Here is a 24,868-nt window from a genome sequence, read left to right as displayed (position 1 = left end):
GTCTTACTTTCCAAGTTGGACTGGACGGCTCCTCACACGTATGGCCAGCAGGCTTGCCTCCGTCCAAATGAGGCGGGCCCGCCCCTACCCTGCCCAACCCACAGGATCCTAGGGCCTGATTGGTCTAGGCACCTAAAGCCACTCCCGCTATAGGAGGGGCCTTAGGTGCTTGGGCCAATCAGGCCCTAGGATCCTGTGGGTTAGGCAGGGGAGGGGAGGGGCGGGCCCGCCTCATTTGGACGGAGGCAGGCCTGCTGGCCAGACGAGCGAGGAGCTGTCCGGTCCAACTTGGAAAGTAAGACTAAGGGTGGTGTTTCGGGATGGCGGGGTTTGTTGGGGGAGGGTCCGGCAGGAGGGGTTGGGCACCCTCCTATTGGCGATATAGGGGGCCGTTGGGGGTGCCGGCAGGAGGGGTTGGGCACAGTGCTCCCTCTAAGCGGGCGGGTGTTGTGAGCAAACTTTTTTTGCTGTGAGCTAAAAATATCGGGCGCCAGCAAGTTATGAGCCAACTCGCCCGATTCTCCTCTCGCCGCCCTGCCATCTGCCATACGCCGTGCGCTGTGACGAGAAACTTGTGCGCTGCGATGTAATATTTTGTGCGCCAGCGCACGCCAGCGCAGCTTAGCGGGAACACTGGTTGGGCACCCTCCTACCAGTGATCATAGGGGGGCTGTTGGGGAGCTGGCAGGAGGGGTTGGATATCCTCCTGCTGCGATCGTCGGGGGGGCTGTTGGGGTAGGCAGGAGGGGATGGGTACCCTCCTGCCGCGATCGTTGGGGAGGGCTGATTCTGTCGGCATGAAGGGCTGAGGGCGATCGTCGGGGGGGTGGGGGCGGGTTCTATTGGCAGGAAGGGTTGATCTGACAAATGAGGAGCACGGTGAAACACAGGTAAATAGCGGTTCCTAGAAGGGGGGACATTGGCCTGCGGGGACAAATCTATTCACCGTTTTTGCGGTCGGTGAAAGGATTTGTCCCCGCGTCTGCGGCGATTTGCTAATGAGGTCACCATAACCCGCAGCCACGCAGCGGTTCGCTGCGGGGATCGCTCCCCGTGTCATTCTCTAGTTCATGCTATTGCTTCACTGATACTTTTGATTTATTTCATTCCACCTAAGAGAAAAAAACAGAGCCAAACACAGCACATCCTGATCACTACTCTAATCCCCTGTCAAGTTCCATCTTCTACTTACCTTAGAAATCCTATAGAACAACTACTGGTTCTTACGGTTATTAATATTATGAAAAGCACACATTTCAGAATATACACACAAACATAAGTATGGTTAAAGACACAGCATTGCTCTTTTTACATGTCTACCTATACTCATATGTATGTTCACAAAGAGGCACAGATATCTACAATGTCATAGGACCAATTTCATTTAATGAAGTTTATTCAAGTTTATTCTTTTTTTTTTTTAATATACTGCCTATCAAGATTACCTAAGCGGTTTTACAATCAGGTACTCAAGCATTTTCCCTATCTATCCCAGTGAACTCACAATCTATCTAATGTACCTGGGGCTATGGAGGTCTGAGTGACTTGCCCAGGGTCACAAGGAGCAGTGCGGGGTTTGAACCCACATCCTCAGGATGCCGAGGCTGTAGCTCCAACCACTGTGCCACACACTCCTATTTCTTTCTGCTCCATGTGGCCATGGGTCACCATTCAAATGAAAAACTGAGTCTGAAGTTTTTTGGACTGTACATAAAAAGAACTAGTACATAAGAACATAAGAACAGCCTTACTGGGTCAGACCAATGGTCTATCAAACCCAGTAGCCTGTTCTCACGGTGGCCAATCCAGGTCCCTAGTACCTGGCCAAAACCCAAAGAGTAGCAACATTCTTGCTACCGATCCAGGGCAAGCAGTGGCGTCCCACATGTCTTAAAAGACTATGGACTTTTCCTCCAGGAAATTGTACAAACTTTTCTTAAAAGCCAGCGATGCTATCCGCTCTTATCACATCCTCTGGCAATGCATTCCAGAGCTTAACTATTCTCCGAGCAAAAAAAAATTTCCTCCTATTGGTTTTAAAAGTATTTCCCTGTAACTTCATCGAGTGTTCCCTAGTTTTTGTAATTTTTGACGGAGTGAAAAATTGATCCGCTTGTACCTGTTCTACTACATTTAGGATTTTGTAGACTTTAATCATATCTTCCCCTCAGTCGTCTCTTTTCTAAGCTGAAGAGCCCTAACCTTTTCAGTCTTTCCTCACATAAGAGGCATTTCATCCCCTTTATCATCTTGGTCACTCTTCTTTGAACCTTTTTTAGTGCCTCTATATCTTCCTTGAGATAAGGAGACCAGAATTGAATGCAATATTCCAGATGAGGTCGCACCATGGAGCGATACAGGGGCATTATAACAGTCTTAGCCTTGTTAACCATTCCTTTTTAAACAATTCCTAGCATCCTGTTTGGTTTTTTGGCCCCTGCATATTGGGCAGAAGGTTTCATTGTATTATCTATAATGACACCCGGATCCTTTTCTTGGGCGCTAATCCCTAGCATCCGGTAACTATGATTCAGGTTATTCTTCCTAATGTGCATCACTTTGCATTTGTCCACATTAAATTTAATCTGTCACTTGGACACCCAGTCTTCCAATTTCCTAAGGTCTGCCTGCAATTTTTTACAATCCACATGCGTTTTAACAACTTTGAACCGTTTAGTGTCATCTGCAAATTTAATCACCTCACTCGTCGTTCCAATTTCAAAATCATTTATAAATAAGTTAAATAGCACTGGGACCATGCACTATATCGTTCTTAGGACATCAAGTCATTTATTGTGCAATTCACATAGCATGACAGTCACATTTAGAGAACAACATGGTGACAGAATTCATCACTGTTCCCATCCCCAAGGATAACTGCGGGAAACCATGTCATTCTTTAGTGTATCTCAACCTCAATTCTACTACACCAGCATTCTTTAATGCAAGGCTTAAGGGTCAGTGGTTGTGCCCATTCATACTCTGATTCTTCACTCGCTCCTTAAAGAATGACATGGGGATGGTTTCCCGTGGGAACGGGAACAGTGATGAATTCTGTCACCATGTCATTCTCTACATTCTCAGATATCTCAATGACTTATACTGAGTTAACTGAGGAAATTACTTCATTTCAAATGTTTTGATACTATTTTAAATACTGTTCCCATCATAAAAAAGAAGCACCCCTCACATACACCATACATCGGGTAACTAAGAACAAATATTTCTTAAAATTTAGATCAATGCTCATTTGAAGCAGTTTGATTAAAAATTTGCACTGTATTGTATTGTCAATTTCTATTATTTTATGTTTGGTGATGCTTTGAATCATATTGACTATATTTTACTTTGCATTTCAAAGCATTTTTAGGGAAAGACGGTATACAAGTCTAAAGAAGTGACAAAATAAAATGGTTAAAAAACTGCTCATCCATGCTAAAAGTTAAAACCATGATGAAGCAAGAAAGAAACTGACAAATGGGTTAAGCTTTCAGGATACTCCTACTAAATACACATGTGAGAGATCTGCAGGTCTCTCTTGCACATATTCATTATGGAAAGTGTTCATTCCCAGTACTTCAGATTATTGTTCCTTAGATTATGCAAAAGAACCAAGCTGCAACAAAAGTGATAGAATACTTCTGGCCCCTGGCAGACATGGATGGCTCTTGGGCCTATTTTTGAATGGGTTCGTAGGTAGGGCCTGAGCCATGAGCCGAGGATAGTCCTTTCCTAGCCTTCTGCCTGAAATTATTTATTAGGATTTATTTACTACCTCTTTGAAAGAATTCATTCAAGGCAGTGTAGAGCAAATTAACAGCTTATCCCCCATATCCATCGTATCTGCGGATTTGCTTATTCGCCGACTCCGCCCCCTAATTTTCATCACTGAACCCAACATTTCACATTGGAAATTGCTGCTCCGAAGTGAATAGCTGACTAGAGTAGGAGCTGACCCGGACTCCACGCTGGCTTGGAGAAATTTAGCGAGCTGCCGCACTAAATGCTAACTTTTCGATTATCAGCACTACCTGAGTAAAACAGGATTCTTTCTGTAGCATTTTTGCCACGAGTGTACCGGCTGCAGTGGAGAGTGTCCCCCCACCGATGGAATCTGGCGAGTCCCACCGGGGCTGAGAGGAGAACGGGAGCTTGAGCATTGGGAACGTCGCTATGCCGCGAGTGCACAGACTGTGGAGGAGGCTATTGGCTCTATCAGAGAGAGACAGGATCCCTTTTTTCGGCACTGTTCATGCTGCATGTGTGCAGCCTGCAGGGTGATTTCCTTGCAATAAAGTTCGGCAGGCCCTGACAGGGGTTGAGAAGAGCGCAGGAGTGGAGACATGGTTTGAACATTAGGAGCTCACTGTGGAAAGATAGAGCCTAGCACTCGGCCCTCCTGGTGGTTCATGGAGGAAATCGCTGCTCCCGGTGTTGTACGGAGCAAATCACAGCTCGGGTTATTCGCGGTTGATTATCTTTTTCAGGTCTATTTTACTGAAAACCCGCAAATAACATGTAAAAAGATACTCGTGGTTTTTCGGTATTCACGGCTATGTTCTGCCTGCATCCCCTGCAAATACGGAGGGAGAAGTGTAACTGTATGAGGACTACAGCCCTGCCATCAGAACCCATTAGGAAGATAACTTTACATACAACTATGACCAAAGCATAGGGTTACCAGATTTTTTAAGTTAAAAAAAAAAAAAAAAGAGAGAGAAGAGAACACGTGGCCCTGCCCTGTTCTGCCCCAGTCCCACCCAGTTCCATTCCACCTCCAGTCACACCCCCACACAAACCTTTGTTGTCTTCCCTGAGCACGGAGCTGCGTCTAGGAAAGCCTCTGAACATGTTACAATAGGATGACGTCGCTCACATGCGTGCAATATCACATTGCATGCTCAGAAGCCCTCCCCCCCCAAATGCGGCCCCCGAGGTCAGGTTTTGGAAATCCATCCAGGCACCCAGACAGTCTTCTATAAAGAGGACATGCCGGGGGTTTTCCTGGACATCCAGTAACCCTATCAAAGGAGAATCAGCCTGCTGCTTAAAAATAAAAAAATAGGTGCATTTTATTGTTATGCCTTGCTTTAGAAACTGCTGTTAGCAGCTATCTATACTAGCAAAATATAAATCATGCCAATGGAGATCTTGTTCTTTCCAGTCACTTTTATAAAGTCTACAAGGAGAATACCGATTGCTGCTTATTCCTTTATACAGTTTTCAACTCCACGCTTATTCCTCTCCCCTTTTTATGGCAGCAATGTTGCTCTTTCCCCTAACATTACATTGGCTAATTTCCAAATTGCTAAAATTTGGCTTTCTTCCTAAAATAATTCTCTGCTTCCAAAGGCATCAGCTGAATGCTTTATTCTGCAGCTTCTCTTTGGTCAATAGGGCTCTAGGGCTTACAACATACAGACTGACAGCCTTGACAAGTGGGCTTTTTATCGTGCCTCTGTATGACACTAATATTTTATGGCTCAAGTTGTTCATCAGCAAGATGCTACAAAAAAACAGTTTATACACCACTGATATAGAATAGTTAATAATGTCTTTCATGCCACACCTGTTTTGGGGGTTGTTTTTTTTTTTTTTTTTGCATTGTTCGCTTGCCTCTTGTTAACTGTATATATATATATATATACACACACACACACACACACACACACACACACCTCTCTTGATATAAACTGCATCAATCTGGAAGGTATTGAGATCTAGAAATGTATTTTAATGTAATGTAATGAACTGCTGTGTACGGCAGCTTCCTGCATAAGCCCTAGGAAAGGTAGTAGATGGGGGGGGGGGGGGGGGTTTCAGAACACTGCATTTAGGGTTAATGGGAACACTACGAGCTCCAGGGTCTTATGAACACTGGTCCATGGGTCGTGCAGAACTACTGCCCCTGCTGTTCATTTTATTGTTATTTGAATGTTATGTTTATTTTCTTGGTTTTGACTTTGATATGTTATTTTGTATGGCGTATGTAATGCAAATTTTAAAATTTTATGTTTTTATAAAACAGCTCTGAATGACCATTCAGGAAGGTGGTAAAATACATAAAGTCCAGAATAAATAGCAGAATTAAGGCATAATTTAGTTGGAGCAACGTTCAAGTCGCTGTCTTATGCAAAAGAATGGATAAGGCATCTGCATCCACTTAGAATTCTAGGCTAGGTAAAGTGAAATGGTATGGTGGCCGCGTTCGTCCACTCTTCAAGGTAGACATAAAACAAAAACGTAAAAGGAAAAAAAATACCACCTTTTTTATGGGATTAACTTAATGTAGTTTATGATTAGCTTCTTCCTCAGATCAGAAAGCAAGTAAAGACCACATGCTGATATTTTTCTCATCTGTGAAACAAAGCAGCAATATATACATTTTTAATCAGCCAGCCTTCTGCATCAGTTTCTGAATATCAGAAGCCTTCTGAAGGTTTGCATTTATTCTTACACTGCACTCCTAAACATTATGAACTGCTAACGATAAGACAATAGTGGTCACGCAGGCTGCAAATGTAAAGCCCAAAGAGAGGAAGATCCACATATATTACAATTCCCAGCTGAACAACAAAATAGACTCTGAGTGATGAATCTTGCACATCCGAGTTCAGCAGCTCTGCTGGCTGCATGTCTGCTGGTGTCCTCAGAGGATTTACGTGGCCATCTAGTTTATTGAGAACAATTTTTCATTTTTGCTGCCCATTATTTCACACAGCCTAACAAAGGGCTGAGTAGACAGCAGATACCTTCAAATAGATAGCTAGTTTGTTTCTTGTCCTTGTAACAGCATCACTAAGCAGTACCTTCCCAGGACTTAAAAGACTTCCAAAGACCTTGTTAAGAGATAATGGAATGCATGCAGTAATCTTCGATGGGCTCTGATGAGGCTAATAGGTCGTATAGAAAACGTTTCAAGACAATAAACAAAGAAGTAATGGTAAGGGGTTTGAACCAAAAGAAGTATGAGAAGAGACTGGAAGACCAAAACATGTATACTCTAGAACAGGGATAGGCATTTCCGGTCCTAGAGAGCCACAGGCAGATCAGGTTATGTTTTCAGGATATCCACAATGAATATATACGAGATGGATTTGCATGCACTGCGTCCTTAAGATGCAAATCTATATTATGCAAATTTATTGTGGATATCATGAAAACCTGACCTGCCTGACTGGAATTGCCTACCCCTGCTCTAGAGGAGAGAAGGGACAGGGGAGATATGATACAGCCATTTAAATACAGTGGTACCTTGGATTACGAGCATAATCCGTTCCAGGAGCATGCTCGTAATCCAAAATGCTCGTTTATCAAAGCGAGTTTCCCCATAGGAAATAATGGAAACTCGGTTTGATAGGTTCCCCCCCCCCCGAGGCCTGCAGCGCTGCTCCCCCCATGAGAACCGGCATTGCTCCCCCCGAAGGCCCCCCCGCAAACCGGCACCCTCCCCCACGCGATCCGCAACCCCCCACCGCCATCAGGCACCCCCTGCCGCCATCGTGCACCACCCTGCCGCCATCCTGCGCCACCCTGCCGACGTGAACTCTCAGGCCTTGCCCAGCACAGGAAGCAGATCTTCAGACACCGGCACCACGCACAGGACATGCTGGTGCCAGTGCCGCTGCGGAGGCTATAGAAAAGTAAGAAGAGGGTTCGGGTGGGTTAGGGGGACCTCAGGTTGCGGTGGGGGGGGCCCGATGGCGGCGGCGGCGGGGTGCCGGATTGTGGGGGGGAGGGTGCCGGTTCGCAGGGGGGGCGCTCGCAAATCGAAGCGTGCTCGGTTTCAGAGGCGCCGATTTTGTGAATGTTTTGCTCGTAACTTAGAAAGTTCCTGAGACAATGATAGCAGTTCCCCACCCCTTCGCCTCTTTAGGGAAGCAGAATATGCCCCCTCATGACTGCCTTTGCCGCTTCCCAATAAATGACCAGTCCTGCATCCGCCATGGAACTGGTTTGTACAAAGTCCTCCCATTTCTTTTAGAAATAGGAGCGGAAATCAGCATCCGCGTATAGGTGGGGGGACATTCTCCAGATCCGATCATTGGTGTGAGAGCCGAATCGTAAGGTAAGACCTAAAAGAACAAGATCGGATGCAGGGGTGCCATAATATGTGTGTCAGTGAATTTAGGGAAGAGCAAGTCAGAAATCAGAATATAGTCAATGCAAGAGTAGACTGCGTGGGGGTGTGAATAGAAGGAGAAGTCAAACTCCTCCAGGTGCATGGTTCACCAGAAGTCTAAGAGACCCAGATCCTTCAGAAGAAAGTTGACCCCCCCCTTGTAAAATGGCCTTTTGGCGTAAGTTTAGCTGGCTTATTGTCCCATTGAGGGTTGGCTACCAAATTGAAATCCCCTCCCAATATGAATGTGCCCACTCAATGGAGAAAGGGGGCCATAGGGTCAGGTAGCACCAAGGCCTTAGGAAGCCACCTCTCCAGTCACTGGTGAAGGTCGACATCACAAACGGAATTTGGGATCCCAACAAAGCGTAGGGTGTTGTGCCTGCCCCTATTTTAATGGTCTTAAAGCTGTTCAGCCATATTTTTATTTGCAGACTCCAAAGTTCGAATACGCTTTTCAAAATTAGTTATATCTTCTTGCTGGGCAATGCGGTCTTCAGTACGTTGCAGCCGGCCAGCCTGAGAATTCAGGCTTTCCTTTATGCCCTCCATAAAAGGTATGAATGGGGCCTGTTTGTCTTCCATGACCAGTGTGAGGGATCGGGTTAGCTCTTGTATTGCCGCGGCCTCTAGTGTGAAAACGGGCGCCTCATGCTGCTCCGCCATTTTGCTATCTTGCCCCTTCTGTTTGTCCTTAGCAGTTCTGGGTGGTTTAGTGGCCTTAGCACACTCTGAGCTAGGAATGGCGTGCTGCAGCTGATTCAGCGAAGCGAGGGCTACAGAACTGTCGTTTGTCTGGGCTCCGGCAAGGTTTGTGCAGGGCCCGGAGCTGCTGGGATGCATGTCCGGTTAGTTTTCCGGCATCACGTGCTCCCCCTCCCCCGACTTTTCAAAGTTTTAAATGTGTTTGCATTTAAGTCCCTCTGATCAGGACTTAGAAAGATCTCTGCCACACCCTGCTATTTATTCTGCGCTGTTTGCGCTAACCAGGCCTTCTACAACCTTAGAAAGTTCATCGTAAAATGCATTGAGTTAGTCCAATAAAAAAATGGTGTCACCTTATTTCCTTTGTTTTTTTGGTTTTGTTTTTTTATACTACCAAGAGCTGATCTAAAAGGAAAAAAAAAACTGCTGTGTTGGAGGGGCATTTCACTAAGACTCCAAGTAGGCTGAATATATGCATGAAGAAATACAATTTTAGAAATGTGTGTAAGCATGTTTGAAGTATATATCAGACTCCCTAATTACCAGATCTCAATCTAACACATTTATTAAGAAAAAATGTTTCCATCAGTAGAACATAATTTAATGCATCAGTCCTTAAAAATTAAATTAAATAAGGCTAAGAATTATTTAATAAAAATTAAATAAGGCTAAGAAAATCTAAAGGAATTAATAACTAGTTATGGGAGAAGCTAATCAAAATACTCTGCCTGCAAGATCCGTCACAAGGGAGTCTGGCTACAATGAAGCTCCTCTGGAAAGATCCCCATCAGCCATGCTTGACAACTCTCCCCAGTCAATTTTCAAACTTGTTAAAGCATGCTGACAAATACAAAGAACTCAAAATTACAGATTGGAGAATACTCAGAAGTACGAGCTGCAAACTCAAGTTGGCTCCAAGTGTCCCTGATGAATGGAAGTTCACTGACAGCAACTCTCTCAGCTAAGTCCTTCTGAGAATGTAATTCCTAGAATTATTAGTGGAAACAAAGGCCAAAGTATGGCTAGTCTATTTATTTTATTTTTCTAAAGTGGTATAATAAACAGAACGATCACACAAGTATACTTCGGGCTCCTTTTACGAAGCTGCGTTAGCAGTTTAACGCACGCTAATTTGTCGACCGCGCTAGCTGCTACCGCCTCCTCTTGAGCAGGTGGTAGGTTTTCAGCTAGCGTGAGGGTTAGCGCATGCTAAAAACATTCCTATTTCAAGATGCGTTTCACTGCTCTTGAACCCCTCATCATCAAGTCAGCCAACCGCTTTAAAGAAGCGATCCCACCCCTAATGTTTTACCCCCCCTTTCTTTCCATTTCCCTTCAACCCTTTTTTTTTTTCTTTCTTTCTTCATCACTAATAATGTACTCTTACTCCCCTCCCCTCTTTTTTAACCCCACCATCATGTTTGTGATCGTAAAATGTCTTCTATGTACACATCCCCTCCTTCTTATAAGCATTACTCCTATTCCTATTTTATCATTTTATTGTAAACCGGCTAGATACCAGTTGATGGTCGGTATATTAAAAATTAATAAACTTGAAACTTGCCTGCGATAAACGTAAAAGGAGCCCTTTATCTACATCTAACCCTTCTCTCCCTTCCCACTATTTGTATCACTGACAAAAATTTCTTAACTTTATACCAGTTCAGCATCTACCTCAGAGCACTAGAGATATAAGGGTATTTAACAGGGCTGTGGAATTGGAGTCAGAGTTGGTGAAAATGTGCCGACTCAACTCCAACTCCTAAAAGAGTTAAATTGCATGCCCTCCAAATATTATAATGCTTAAAATTTCTTATTTCGCAGATAATAATTTGATTAACCCATTTGTTTCAAGATATGTTTTACTTTTAGAATATATTTTGATATCAAGTTCTTGATATCAAAATACATTGTAAAAGTAAAACATATCCTGAAACAAACAGCTTAATCAAAGTTCTTTAATGATTACAAACTGTAATATTTTATAATATTATATTAGTGAAATGGCACTTACAGAATGACACAGGGACAAAGTTTGACCGTCCCCATCCCTGTTCCCATAAACTCCTATATACCGTAGATATATAAACAAAGGAGTTGGAAGGTTTTGTGGACGGACTCCAGACTGAGCCCTGGTATTTCATCTGGTGGCCGGTTAGATGAACAATTGCCTGCTCCCCAAGACAACAATATGAATGGCTCCCAAATGTACTGGCAGGTGATCCATTTTACATGGGGCCACTTTGTTTAGCCGGTACACAGTTCAATATGCTCTGTCTAGCAGAATGCTTTTCGACCAGCAGCTTATGAAACATTTTTGTCTACAAGCAAATTTTTTTGTATGAATAAAGTGTGATGTTTATTTCAAATTGGTGAAACCTGATCAATGATGCAAGAAGGAAAGACGTCAGCTCATTAAAACACAGGAAAACCTGGTTCCAGAATTAGAGGTTTATCAGGCAACACCAGATACAATGTGAAATAGGAGATTTTATGGGTTACACACTTGGTACAAATAACTATACTTTAAAGGCCTTGACCGAGTGAAAATGAGCAATGATTTCTCTATAATGGTCCAGTCCTTCTTTAAAAGCACAGCTATGGATAATTCAGCTGCCCCTCTGCTTGCCATTTAGCATACATCCAAGAAGTCAATCTGTTGATTGATTAGAAACTTATAAGAATATGATATGGAAGAGGCAGACTTCCCTAGAGTCAAGTAGAAGGTATCTAGCTCAGAGAGACAGCCAGGTCTGTTGGTTTTATGCTTTGAAAAGATTCAAGATAGTACCTCACTTTAGAAATGCATAGGGCACAATGGTCTTTGCACTTCTGAAATTTTTTTTTTTTTTTAATTTAACTACTTTGCCAATTTATCATCCTTGGTGGATAGTACACCATACTGTATATAATCTAATCTAATCTAATCCTTAGGTTTGTATACCGCATCATCTCCACGTTCGTAGAGCTCGACGCGGTTTACAGTAGGAGAAATAGGAAGGAACTACAACAGAGGGTTAGAGGTAGAAGTGTGAAGAAAATTTAGAGGACTTGGGATGCCAAGATATAAGAGTTTCTTTGATTCCTAAGTTGGAGGGAGACTTACATTTTTTGAGAAAAGCCAGATTTTCAGATGTTTGCGGAAAACTTGGAGAGAGCTCAAGTTCCGAAGAGGGGAGGTAAGGTTGTCCCAAAGCTAAGTGATTTTGAAGTGGAGGGAGGTCCCTAGCTTTCCTGTGTGGGAAATGCCTTTTAGCAAGGGGAAGAATAGTTTTAATTTGTGGGAGGATCTGGTGGTATTAGAGTTTGAGGAATTCCAAGAAAGAGGGATAAAGGGAGGGAGGATACCATATAGGATTTTGAAAGCTAAACAGGCGCATTTATAGTGGACCCTGGCGATTATCGGAAGCCAGTGGAGCTTGGCCAGGAGCGGGGAGACATAGTCAAATTTACTTTTAGCGAAGATGAGCTTGGCCGTGGCATTCTGAATCCGTTGGAGTCTGTGGAGGTTTTTCTTAGTTAGGCTTAAGTAGATAGAGTTGCAATAGTCCAATCTGGAGAGGATGATGGATTGGACAAGGAGGGTAAAATGTTTTTGATGGAAGCAGAATCTAACTTTCCTCAGCATATGAAGGCTGAAAAAGCATTTTTTTACCAAGGATTGGAGGTGGTCATTGAAGGACAATGTGGAATCAATGATGATGCCCAAGACCTTGCTCGAGAACTCAAGCTGCAGAGAGGAGCCAGAGGGTAGTGGGATGGAGGTGGGTAGGTGATCTAATTTTGGACCGAGCCAAAGAAGTCTTGTTTTGGACTCATTCAATTTCATTTGCACAGTGTGGGCCCAGGATTGTAGGTTCATTATACAAGAGGATATGTTCTTAGTCAGGTCGGTGAGGTTCGACTCGGTCTATAACCATGTTAACTGTCAAATTCCCTTCATGTGACAAAAACTCATCATGGGAGTTAGGCTTCTCAGATATCCAATTAGTAAAGGCTTTTAAATCCAGATTACCATATTTTTCGTGCTATAAGACACACTTTTTTTCCTCCCAAAAAGTGGCTGGAAATAAGGGGAAATATTATGGAGCGAATATACAACCCCCTTTTACAAAGGTGCATTAGGGCCTCAACGCGTGGAATAGCAAGCGCTAAAATGCTGCACGCACTCTTGAGCAGGCGGTAGTTTTTCGGATAGCACATGCTATAGAAAACATAGAAACATAGAAAGATGACGGCAGAAAAGGGCTATAGCCCATCAAGTCTGCCCACTCTACTGACCCACCCAATTTAGTCTGTGTGCTAATGACCCAATTCTTTAACTTGACCTTCGTAGTGATCCTACGTAGGTGTCCCATTTATTCTTAAAGTCAGGCACGCTGGTGGCCTCGACCACCTGCACTGGAAGCTTGTTCCAGCGATCTATCACTCTTTCCGTGAAGAAGTACTTCCTGGTGTCGCCATTAAATTTCCCTCCTCTGAGTTTGAGCAGATGTCCTCTTGTGGCCGAGGGTCCTTTGGGAAAGAAAATGTCATCTTCCACCTCGACACGTCCTGTGATGTACTTAAATGTCTCAATCATGTCCCCCCTCTCCCTACGTTCCTCAAGAGTGTAGAGCTGCAGTTTGTGCAGTCTCTCTTCGTACGAGAGACCCTTGAGCCCCGAGATCGTCCTAGTGGCCATCCACTGAACTGACTCGACTCTGAGCACGTCTTTATGGTAATGTGGCCTCCAGAATTGCACACAGTATTCCAGATGAGGTCTCACCATGGCTCTGTATAGTGGCATTATGACTTCAGGTTTCCGGCTGACGAAACTTCTGTTGATACAACCCATCATCTGCCTTGCCTTGGATGAGGCCTTCTCCACTTGTTTGGCAGCCTTCATATCTGCACTGATGATTACTCCTAAATCTCGTTCTACTGAAGTCCTAGCCAATGTTTCTCCATTCAAGGTGTAAGTTCTGCATGGATTACCGCTACCGAGGTGCATGACCTTACATTTCTTAGCGTTGAAGCCCAGCTGCCAGGTCGAGGACCAGCATTCCAATGTAAGCAGGTCCTGCGCCATACTGTCCTGCAAGTTGCTTTCACTTACTATATTGCATAGTTTGGCGTCGTCGGCGAATAATGTTACTTTACCTTGAAACCCTCGAGTCAAGTCCCCTATGAATATGTTAAAAAGGAGTGGACCCAGGACCAAGCCCTGCGGCACTCCGCTGGTCACCTCTGAAGTCTCAGAGAGGGTGCCGTTGACCACCACCCTCTGACGTCTGCAACTCAGCCAATCGTTGACCCATGTAGTCAGTGTCTCGCCTAACCCCATTGATTTCATGTTGCTTAACAGCCTGCGATGTGGGACGCTATCAAAAGCCTTACTGAAGTCTAAGTACACGACGTCCAGAGACTCTCCCGAGTCTAGCTTTCCTGTTACCCAGTCAAAGAAGCTTATGAGATTGGATTGGCAGGACCTACCCTTGGTAAAACCATGTTGACTGGGATCCCTTAGATTCCCCTCATCCAAGATCGTGTCTAATTCATGTTTAAGTAGTGTTTCCATGAGTTTACACACTATTGATGTGAGACTCACTGGTCTGTAATTCGCAGCCTCTGCCCTGCAACCCTTTTTGTGCAGAGGGACGACATTAGCTGTTTTCCAGTCCAGGGGGACTCTCCCCTTACTTAGGGAGAGATTGAAGAGCATGGCTAACGGTTCCGCCAGGACATCAGCCAGCTCTCTGAGCACTCTTGGGTGCAAATTGCCCGGTCCCATGGCTTTGTTCACCTTGAGTCTTGACAGTTCGCTGTAAACATCAGCTGGTGTGAACTCAAATTTCTGAAACAGGTCTTCCGTGCTTGGCGTTGCCTCCAGCTGTGGCCCATGCCCTGGTTTCTCGCAGGTGAAGACTGAGCAGAAGTATTCATTCAGAAGTTTGGCTTTATCAGAATCTGCTTCCAGATCATTTCCGTCCGGTGTTCTAAGGTGTACTATCCCGTCTGTGTTCTTTTTCCTGTCACTAATATACTTAAAGAAGGATTTGTCACCTTTTTTAATGTTCTTTGCTAAAGTTTCTTCCACTCGAAGTTTGGCCTCCCTGACTGCTGTTTTGACCGCTGCAGACCTGGTCCTATATTCAATGTTAGCTTCCCCTTCCCCGGTACGTTTGTAGGAGAGAAATGCCTTTTTCTTCTCCTTGACGAGGTACGAGACCTCATCTGTGAACCATTGGGGTTTCTTATTTCTTTGTTGTTTATTTACTGATTTTATGTAGCGGACAGTTGCCTCGTGTAGGGTCAATTTCAGGGTTGACCACAAATCCTCCACACTATCAGTCACTGCTTTGTCCTGCAGCATTCGATGGACGAAATCTCCCATGCGTGCGAAGTCAGTGCCCCGGAAATTGAGTACCTTCGTTTTTGTTTGTGATCTAGGGAAGCCCTTCCTAAGGTTGAACCATACCATGTTGTGGTCACTGGTGGCTAGCGTTTCTCCTACTGAGACCTCCAAGACGCTTTCCCCGTTTGTGAGTACCAGGTCCAGGATCGCCTGGGCCCTAGTGGGCTCTAGTACCATTTGATTGAGCCGTACTCCCTTCATGGACGTTAATAGCCTCCTGCTACTACAAGTCGTTGCTGAGTGTGTTCCAATCTGCATCAGGCATGTTGAAGTCCCCTAGCAGAACAGTGTCCCCCCGTAGAGTGATGTTCTCTATGTCTTCAATTAATTCCGTGTCCTTTTCCTCCGATTGTCTTGGAGGTCTGAATACCACTCCAAGATACAGGCATTTTTCTCTGCCTCTGGCCAGGTTTACTCAGATGGATTCCCCGGTGTACTTAACATCTATGATCCTGGTTGTTTTGATGTTCTCTTTGATGTAGAGGGCTACCCCTCCTCCTAACTTTCCCTCTCTGTCTTGGCAAAGCAGGTTATATCCTGGTATAGTCATATCCCACCCATGAGAGTCTGTGAACCAGGTTTCGGATATTGCCACTACGTCCAGGTTGGCATTCACTATTTCTGTTTCCAGTTCTAGAAATTTATTCCCTAAACTGTGTGCATTAACATACATAGCTCTCCACGCTTTGTATTTGCTAAACCCCTGTGGGGATTTTCCCATCTGAGTCAAAGTGTCTCCTAGTGAATCTTTTGCAATGTGGGTACTTACCTCGGACCCAGAAGCGGAGATTTGGCTCACCTCGTCAGGATTGTTACTTACTGCTCTGGTATATAAGTGGGTACCCTCCCCCAACCTACCTAGTTTAAAGCCCTACGAAGCAGGCGGGCTAGCCGATGTCCGAAGATGTTCTTACCTCTGCTGATCAGGTGAAGTCCGTCTGGTCCCTGAAGTCCCTGTAGCGCCTCTCCATGGTTCAGGAATCCTAAGTTCATGTCCCGGCATCATCCTTGCAGCCACTCATTCGTTCTCCGGATTCGCTCGTCCCTGGCCTTTCCCTTGCCCCTAACAGGAAGAATTGAAGAGAATACTACCTGTGCTCCTGACTGCTTCAGCCTCTCCCCCAAAGCTCCGAAGTCTCTAGGTATGTCTTCCGGGGCGTTCCTGGCTGTGTCATTCGTTCCGATGTGGATGAGCAGCATGGGGAAGTGGTCTTGGGGTTTAAGAAGTCTATCAAGACAGGCAGTCACATCTCATATTTTGGCTCCAGGCAGACAGCATATCTCCCTCGATTCCATATCCGGCATGCTATTCCAATGCGTGCGCTAAAAACGCTTTGTAAAAAGTGTCCTAAAATTCTCTCTCTCTAATTGGACCAGCTAGTCCAAATTTCTCTACAGCAAACTATGAAAGTATGGCCACGACATCTGAAGAAAAACTTTCTGTATATCAATGCTGGTTATTTGTCAGGCAGTGTCCACACAGCTGCTATGTTCATTTGCAGCCAAGTTTTCCGGCATTAGTGAGCAAGCGAGTGTCTCCCTTTAACAAAACCTATCAGATATCAAGTGCATGTTCTCTCCCAGTCAAGTCACTAGAATCTTATTTTAAGAACATAAGAACATAAGCAGTGCCTCTGCCGGGTCAGACCACAGGTCCATCCTGCCCAACAGTCCGCTCCCGCGGCGGCCCAAACAGGTCAAGACCTGTCTGAATCATCAGAAGGGGCTCCCTTGCCACCTTGGTTTCCCATTTAAGTCCTGCCTTCCTATCGAAGTCCTAGCCCTCTGGTCTTGCACATGCACGACCTGGTTGGTTTATACTCATTTCCTGGTTAACTTCCTATACTTGTGTTACATCCCAGCTCCTCCCTCAGTATCCCACGATCCCTTTATCCCTCAGAAATCCGTCCAATCCCTGTTTGAATCCCTGTACCGTACTCTGCCTGATCACTTCCTCCGGTAGCGCATTCCAAGTGTCCACGACCCTTTGTGTGAAAAAAAACTTCCTTGCATTTGTTTTGAACCTGTCTCCCTTCAGTTTCTCCGAATGCCCCCTCGTACTTGCTTTCCCCTTCAGTCTGAAGAATCTGTCCCTATCCACCCTCTCTATACCCCTCATGATCTTGAAGGTCTCTATCATATCTCCCCTGAGCCTCCTTTTCTCCAGAGAGAAGAGCCCCAGCCTATCCAGCCTCTCGGCGTATGAGCAGTGTTCCAGCCCTCTTACCAATTTCGTTGCTCTCCTTTGGACTCTCTCAAGTACTGCCATGTCCTTCTTGAGGTGTGGCGACCAAAACTGAACGCAGTATTCCAGATGTGGACGCACCATCGCTCGATACAATGGCATGATGACTTCCCGTGATCTGGTTACTATGCCCTTCTTTATGATTCCCAGCATCCTGTTGGCTTTTTTCGAGGCTGCTGCACACTGTGCAGATGGCTTCAGTGATGCATCCACCAGCACACCCAAGTCTCTCTTGAGTCTGCTGTCTCCCAATAATACCCCCCCCAATTTGTAGTTGAACAACGGGTTCTTTTTCCCTATATGCATGACCTTGCATTTGTCCACGTTGAAGCGCATTTGCCATTTGTTTGCCCAGTCTTCCAGCTTGTCCAGGTCCCTTTGCATGTCCTCACACTCCTCCCTGGATCTAACTCTGCCGCACAGTTTGGTATCGTCTGCGAATTTTATAACCTCACATTTAGCCTCCTTTTCCAGGTCATTGATGAATATGTTAAAGAGTAAAGGCCCCAGCACCGATCCCTGTGGCACACCGCTCGTGATTCCCCACCAGTCAGAATATTGACCCTTTACTCCAACCCTCTGCAGTCTACCCGACAACCAGTGCTTGATCCATCTGTGCACATCCCCTCCCACCTCGTGGTTCCACAGTTTCTTAAGTAGCCTTTCATGTGGCACCTTGTCGAAAGCCTTTTGAAAGTCGAGGTAAATGATGTCTATGGGCTCTCCATTGTCCACCCGACTGCTTATTCCCTCAAAGAAGTACAGAAGGTTCGTTAGGCACGACCTTCCCTTACAGAATCCATGCTGGCTTGTTCTCAGTAGGCCATTCCTCTCGATGTGCTCGCAAATGTCGTCCTTGATCATGGCTTCCACCATCTTCCCTATAATTGAAGTCAGGCTCACCGGCCTGTAGTTACCAGGGTCACCCCTCGATCCCTTCTTGAAGATGGGTGTGACATTTGCCAATTTCCAGTCCTCTGGTACCTCACCAGTTTTCAAGGATAGGTTGCAAACATGTTGGATTGTGCCCGCTATTTCCTGTCTTAGTTCTTTCAGAACCCTTGTTGGGAGTTTTCAATCGTCAACAGCATTGGGGTCTTGTGGACCAGATAAGTGAAATCTTACAATACACGTTGACATTGTTGAGAAATGGTTTTTGTATAAGTTATTTTTGAATACTTACAATTATTTTCAAAAATCATGACCACTTTGAAATTTATAAAAAGGGATTTTAAACAGTCTTTTTGAATAAAGCTTATATATAATTGGAAGGTTGGGAGTAGAAGCAGATGAGGATCGGTGACGTGGGTACTGCAATAAAAGGAGCTATAAGAGGCCCCATGATTCCTTTCCAATCGAAATTCTGATGCTTCTCTCCTGTGGGTGCTAATTAAGAACTTTTGTTGTGATTAAGTGAATAGGTTAACAGAAGATTCTTTTTTAAGATTTCCTTATGAATGATCTCCTTGATATGGACCAGTGAGCTTTATTTGAATAATAATGATCCTTTTGGACATTCTATGACTAAAAGAAGATATTACTACCTATGTTCTTACTACAATCTACATCATTTCCTTATTGAACCAGGATATTATGAATCCCTGGCTGTTTTAGGAACCGGAGAAATACAATGCCAAGTTTTCCAATGGACAGAAGTAATTAGTTCTGACAGGAGAAAAGCTATTTTAGCTGCAAGAATCTTAAAGAATTCTGCCCCAAACTTGTCTAAACCAGATGCTTTAAAATTTTCTAGCCCTTAGACTAAAGTTGTACCTTCCTTATTGGATCCAGGAGCATTAAGGTTCATGTTTTATAAATGGCACCTTAGGTTAGGCACCTAACTTAAATGCAAAACGTCATTTTAAAAAAATGTAGGTGCCCATATTATGGCTATGGAGGCACTTTACAATGCCTAAAACTACTGTAGGCATGGCCAACACTGGAAGTGGCATTAGATATCATAAAGTGCCTCTGTAGCTGCAATTCACACGGAAGATAGGTGCCAGAAATGTAGGCCTTGAAAACCCTGGACTACATTTCTGACTCCTACCTTTCACAAAGACATGATTCCTCAAACAGCGTTGGTGCATGATTGACACTCGATTGGTGGCCTAAAATACTGGCATTGTTTATAGAATCTGGCCCTAGTGAATTGATCTTCTCTATGAAAACCTGGAGTAACCTTGGAAAAATTCTTGCCTAACCTCAAGAGCATACACCTGCAGTATCCTCTAAACATGTCGCTAATTTGTATATTAGAACAAAGTCTACTTCCTTTAGCAGTTTTCATACTTATACTAAATCCACTTCCTTCCTGGCTAAAGAAGTAATCTATTTATTTATTTATTTGGTTGGTTAATTTTATATTCCATCCTCCCCAACGAGCTCAGAATAGATAACAAGGTTGACAAAAAAAATTATGAATTTATGTTTGTAAAGTAATGTTAGATATACAGAGTAAAGTTTAGCACACAGTTTTGTCTTTAAGTTAACATACAGTTATTTTCATTTTCAGTTACCAATCAGTGTGGATCTAGCCATCATTTTGCCACCTTTGTTTCTATATATCTGCAGATTTTGTACTTCGAAAAACCATAGAAAAATAAAGAAAAAAAAAAAGCATAGCCCAAGCTGCAAACAAGGATTCTTTATTTAGCCTTACACAGTTCAGTTTTCTAGGATTTAGAATCTTTATGAGCCTCCTTTTTTCCCTCTGCTAGCATAGGCAATCAACGCCCCCTTGACAGCTGCCTTTATCAGCTCCCAAAACAAGGGAATTTATTTCTGAAGGCCGCCTTGTATGTTTCATATTCATTCTATTTTTGATACAACATTCCCTGAAATTTGAGATCAGCCTGCTTAAAAGCTAGAAATTTCTGCCATCTTCGGTGGCTTTTATGAGATCTTACTACACAGGTAGGCAACCAAAGTTCTTGACGGTTACAACCCAGTTTTGGTTTTAAGATTTCTACAATGAATAAGCATGCGATCTATTTGCATATAATGAAAGCAGTACATGCAAGTCAATCTCATGCCTATGCATTGTGGATAATCTTGAAATCCCAATTAGGCTGTATGTCCTTGAGGGCAGTGGTTGCCCACCCCTGTCTAAATATGATGTCTTCTAGAGAATGACACAGGGAAAAAAATCTGTCCCCATCACTGCCTTGTCACCGGACCACCGTGCCCGCCGTCCCCTTCACTGCCCCTGCAGCATCCATCCTTCCCTCTCACTGCCCTTCAGTGGCCCGAGAATCTTCCTCCCTCCCCCATACCTTCACGGTGTAAAAAAACTTAAGGGAGGGAAGGCGCGCGCGCGGCCCTTTCCCTCCCTCCGGCCAAATTTATCTCCTTCCCTTCCTCCCCCTTACCTTTGTGGCGCTTTAGAAAAGAAACCAATGCCGGCAAAGCCTGCCTATGCTGCCCTGCAGTCGCGTGTGTGTGGGCGGAAGCTTCTCCTCTGAAAATTGTCATTTTATAAACACAAATAAAACAGAGCAAGGTTCAACAAAACCCATCTCCCCTCCCTTTCACAAATATCCCCTTCACTATTGTGAAAACTGAACAAACCAAATTACTACAGAATGCTACATAAAAAAAATCAAGCTAACAGAATACTTTAGTCACACATGGCAAGAATAATGTTAGGGGAGTGCAACTAGGGCAACTGCCCCCTGGTCAGAGAGAGAGCCCTAAGCCAGCTGGAAGCTAAAGAAGAACAGCCTGGACTTTGCGGTCCCCAGTTATGTCCAATACCAGCTCTAGCAGGATAAATATTTCAAATCTGAAATATTCTAATCACAAAATATAAAATAAATTTATTTTTTTTTTCTTTTTGTTGTCTGGTAATTTTATTCTTCAAATCACATTAGTCTCAGGCTTTGGTTTTAGATTCCTTCAGTCTTCATCGTGGCATGGCTGGCTCCTGAAGGTAAAGTAGGCGCAAGAGGAGCTGGGGAGAATATGTATGACATGGGCGCAATTTTTTTAACCACAGGCGTAAGACTTTTAACCGCTTCCACGGGGTGATGAAAGGTCTTGTCCCCATTCCCGTGGGGCGCTGAAAGGTCTTGTCCCCATTCCTGTGGTAAACCAGCTGCAAATGTCTCCATTCATGCTGATTTACTGCGGTGACCCGCAGTTTACCGCGGTAAACGGTCCCTGTGTCATTCTCTAATGTCTTCCCACACTGAAGCATGATCACAATATCCAACCCTTGGAGAAAAAACAAGCAATCAGTGCGACAATGAGGAGAGTATGCTCTAGGACAGTGTTTCTCAACTTGGTCCTGGAGCATCCCCTTGCCAGTCAGATTTTCAAGATATCCACAATGACTATGCATGAAATAAATTTGCATATAATAGAAGCAGTATATGCAAATCAAGTTTATGCAAATTTAATGTGGATAGCCTGAAAACCTGACTGGCAAGGGGGTTACTCCAGGACTGAGATAAGAAACACTGGTATAGGAGATGTTTGGAAGGTGATTTTATGCACATGAAAACGTACACACACGCCAGTGAGGAATAAATGTTTGCAGAGGAAAGGATTCATGTTTTTCCCCATGTATTACATCTACACTCTGGGGTCCACCACACAGTTCACCTCCCTTCCTAACATATTAAAAGTGACTTTGTGGCTCTGGGAGAGAAGCAGCAGCAGTCAGGTGCGCAGGTGATGTTCTCATTAATCATGTCTTTCAAGGGTAAAAGCCAGGGCAGAGAAGCTCACAACCTGGAGATGAATGCGTGGCTGCACAGGTGGTATTGTTGAGAACGTTTTGGCTTCCTGGACCATGGGATGATTTTCCAAGGGCTGCTGAGCAGGGATGGTGTGCATCTATCAAAAAGGGAAGAAAACGACTGGCTAGCCTACTGAAGATGGCTTTAAACTAGGAACAGGGGCGTCGGGGCAGGGTGGTCAAAGCCCCCAGGTAAGTAAATGAAAAAGAAGCAAAGTATATACTAATGCTTAAAGTGTAAGAAACAAGGCTCTGGATCTGGAGGCTGCGCTGGAAGAGGCCAAGTTGGAATAGTGATGATCACAGAGACATAGTTAACAGAGAGCTAAGACTGGGATTTAATTATTCCAGGTTATAATCTGTTCAGGAAAAACAGGGTAGGAAGAAAAGGAGAGGGAGTGGCATTATATGTTATCATTATAAAAGACACACAACTGCAGAAACTACAGGGTAAGGAAGAGGCACTGTGGGTCAAACTGGAAAAGAGGGAATGAAAAATATATTTACATTGGTGTGATATACAGGCTTCCTTCACAGATGCAAGGGGCATCAGTTAGAAGTAGCTCCGCCCACCCACCCCCGTCATCCACTGGAGCTCACCCTTAAAAGGGAAGGGGCCAATGACGCTCTGCTGTTTGGCACGTGAAGGCGAGCATTAAAGGCGCTCGCCTTTGCGAAGGGATTGTCAGTTTGAAAGTGGCCCCCACAATATTAGGTGGTAGGGGTTAAGTGAAAGGCGTACTGACAAACGCCAGGTCCCAGGTTCAGTTCCTTCACAGAAGTTTCATTAGGGATAGAATCAAATAAGAAGCACAGTCAGGGGTGATTATATAAAGAATATATTATAGAAATAGTCTTACAGAAAAGTAATATTTATAAGCATTACAATTAAGCAGAGAGCATTACACTTAAGCAGAGAGCAAGCAGTCTCACTGCCTTACAGAGGTCAGAGGCAGAGGGACATAGAAGCTTGCAGTTCTAGGAAGCTTCGTGTTCCATAGATAAAGGGAAGGATAGACAGAGAGAGGGAGAGCCAAGACAGAACCAGAGTGCCGAGCAAAGAGCCAAGAGATAGCTCCATAGAAAAAGAGAGAGCTAACTTGATAGAGCAGAGAGCAGGCTTTTATACCTTGGAATCTTATTCTGAATAGAGAAAATATTGTATCTCCCAGTATCTTTCTGTTTAGAATTTGTAAACTGTTTGAGACAATGGTTAATTTAATTAACAAAGGAGGGTGAGAAACCTGATGGGATTAAGTCTCTGGCTTGATCTGTGCACCCTTGTCCTAAGCACCCTCTTAATCAGGCATTAACACCTTTTAGCTAGCCATGATTCAATCAGGGCTACTTGAAACTTAAAATATATCAATCAGGGCTACTTAAAACAGTTTCCCTGCACTAAGGGTCTATCTGCCTTCCCATGCCAGGGTCAGATTGATATAATCTCCCAGAGGCCTCTAGGCTGACAGGGATGAGCACTGCAAAGAAGAAACACTAGGGAAGGACACCTACACAGGCAAGTACCACAAGGGCAACAGGATAGACAACAGTAGATAAACAAACACAGTAGTAGCAGAGGGCAATCAAAGCAAACACAGGGGACACACAAGACAGCAGGGGTAGCAGGTTTAAAATCAAGAAAAGGACTTCACAGTAACACCAAGGACGCTACACAGATTCCTACACAAGGAGAAGCCACTTCAGACGACAGCAATGGATGCAGCATACAGAAGCAGGATGTTGAGCTACCCAGTTTTCTGCACCGTTTGCCATATGTATGACTACCTCCCCTCTGGGAGGCAGTCTTATGTATGCACTCGATGCAAGGAGTTGGAGGGCCTGAAGAAGCAAGTCAGACTCCTGGAGGGCAGAATACTGGAACTAGAAGCACTATGAGTAGTGGAAGAGGACAGAGAGGCAGAAAACTTAACGACAGAGGAAACCGTTGAGGAAGAAGTCAGGCAGTTAGAGAAGTTCATCGAGCAGGCATACAGGGAGGCCATGGAAAATCATCAACAACAGTGGAGCTGCCAAGATACACCTACAGTGAGTGAGGACAACCTGGAGGACAACCACAAGGAAGAAATAGGCGACGCAGCAGTGAGACCTGGAAACAGCGGAGGAAACCCACAGGAAGATGAGTCCGGTGCAAGCCAATGCCAGGATGAGGGAAGATGGAAATGCACAGAGGACACAGACCTATGGCTGGAGAGATGGTCATACACCAGGGACACAGACCTGCAGCTAGAGAGGCAAGAGAAGATAGAGGACAGCAATCGTCGTGAGGGACTCCATCATTAGACATAGCAGGAGGAAGACAGGATCGGCTGGTGACCTGCCTACCAGGAGCCAAGGTAGAAGATATGGTGAGCCACATTGACAGGATCATCGACAGCGTGGAAGAGGAAGATACAGCGGTGGTGATCCATTTGAGGACAAACAACGTGAGCAACAGAACTATAGCAGGGAAGGACTGAGGGACCAGTTCCGGATGTTAGGAGGGAAGCTGAAGACCAGAACACCAAGGATAGCGTTCTCAGAGATCCTGCCAGTACCCAGGGCCTACGAGAAGAGGCAGACAGAGCTGCAAGCAATCAACAAATGGATGAGGTGCTGGTGTGAGGAAGAAGGATTCCACTTCGTGCGCAACTGGACGAC

The 24,868-nt window shown here is 44.5% G+C and overlaps 1 protein-coding gene across 5 annotated transcripts in view; it reads right to left on the bottom strand.

Annotated features, from left to right (window-relative positions):
* MCEE (methylmalonyl-CoA epimerase) overlaps positions 1-24,868 on the bottom strand; it is a 59,761-nt gene that overhangs the window by 21,639 nt on the left and 13,254 nt on the right. Inside the window, exon 3 of one of the 5 annotated variants that reach the window (XM_033920111.1) lies at positions 6,266-6,357. The exons of the other annotated variants lie outside the window; for them this stretch is intronic. Within the exon in view, the coding sequence (XP_033776002.1) occupies positions 6,271-6,357 (87 nt within the window). The 3' untranslated portion in view covers positions 6,266-6,270. The remainder of the gene's footprint in view (positions 1-6,265; positions 6,358-24,868) is intronic. 5 annotated transcript variants of the gene reach the window in all.

The sequence above is a fragment of the Geotrypetes seraphini genome, chromosome 14, assembly GCF_902459505.1.
Source record: "Geotrypetes seraphini chromosome 14, aGeoSer1.1, whole genome shotgun sequence".
NCBI classification, from domain to species: Eukaryota; Metazoa; Chordata; class Amphibia; order Gymnophiona; family Dermophiidae; genus Geotrypetes; species Geotrypetes seraphini.
This window is presented reverse-complemented; position numbering and strand designations above follow the sequence as displayed.